At 52.7% G+C, this 1,129-nt stretch overlaps 1 protein-coding gene across 1 annotated transcript; it reads left to right on the top strand.

The window, feature by feature from the left end:
* Positions 1-266: 266 nt before the first annotated feature.
* On the top strand, positions 267-684 carry FOIG_16964 (uncharacterized protein; the record flags this gene model as incomplete). Its single annotated transcript, XM_031218445.1, has 1 exon — positions 267-684. A coding segment is annotated over one exon (288 nt), but the record flags the coding sequence as incomplete, so codon positions are not given.
* Between the last annotated feature and the right edge of the window lie 445 nt (positions 685-1,129).

Below are 1,129 nucleotides of genomic sequence, written 5' to 3' on the forward strand. Positions count from 1 at the left end.
GAAGCCAAGATATCCAAGAGCAGACGGAGACGGCGTCGATGTACCACTCCGAGTCGGGGGAGTCGGGCGCTGTATTCGAGGCCCTTTGATCCTGGGCTCCGAGACTGTGTAAACACACGTTTCCTTTCTCTTCCTGCACCGCGAACAGGTGGGCTGACCGTGATCGCACGCAACTTTACGTGCTCGGCACGGATCGCAAGCCTGCGGGCGCCCATTAAGTCGACGAAGCAAAGGCGTATCATATTCCATGGCGCCATCCATCTTAGGTAAAAAGGACAGAGAAGATAGGTCTCAAAGACTTCCTCTACAATCGAAGGGTACCAGGCATCACCAGCAACAGATGCCCCAGCGGATCGGACCGACAAACAAACCGTAGCGCACGTCCTCTTGCGCTGCCGTCAACATCACCAACTCCGGGGCCAGGAACTAGGACGACTCCAAGGACGAAACAATCTCCGGAAGTTATTGAACGAGCGCAAAGCAGCCGCCAAGGCAATCAAGTTCATCGAACTGACTCAGATCCTTGGGCAATTTCAGGATCGAGACCTGAATAGACAAAGCTGAGCACTGGAGGAAGACTATAGGTACACAGTCGCGAAACAGAGGGACTCACAGCCCGAGAGAGCCTAGAATCACGGATGCGTTAGTAGGGAACCGCTGTTCACATGGGCCCGCCAAGCAAATGTAAATAGTGGTTAGAGAGAAAAGCGGGAATTTTGGGGACAGCTGGTCAACGCCGTTGTGATGTTGGCGAAGTGGGGCATCCGGATCAATGCTGATCCGCGGGGGTTCGGCTGTTCGCCGGACCCTGCTAACCGGGCATAGTCGCTTAGATGACTACAACCGCGTAGGGCACAATCTGATAAATCAAAATGGGTTGATTGTGTTGTTGTTAGTTCTAAGTTACATGTATCCGAGAGGAGCACAGCTCCTTACATAGTATCCACATCCCAGCCACTAGCAGATCGGACCACCTTAGTCACACGGTCTCAACAAGGCCATCATCTCTTCTTTGGTCCATTTTCTAGAGCCTATTGGCGTCTCACAGCACTTGGTCGTTTAGTTTCGATACGCCGAGTTATCAGATACCATTACGGTCGCAAATGGAGGGCTATGCAGCGGATACCAC

The sequence above is a fragment of the Fusarium odoratissimum genome, assembly GCF_000260195.1.
Source record: "Fusarium odoratissimum NRRL 54006 unplaced genomic scaffold supercont1.395, whole genome shotgun sequence".
Classification (NCBI taxonomy): Eukaryota; Fungi; Ascomycota; class Sordariomycetes; order Hypocreales; family Nectriaceae; genus Fusarium; species Fusarium odoratissimum.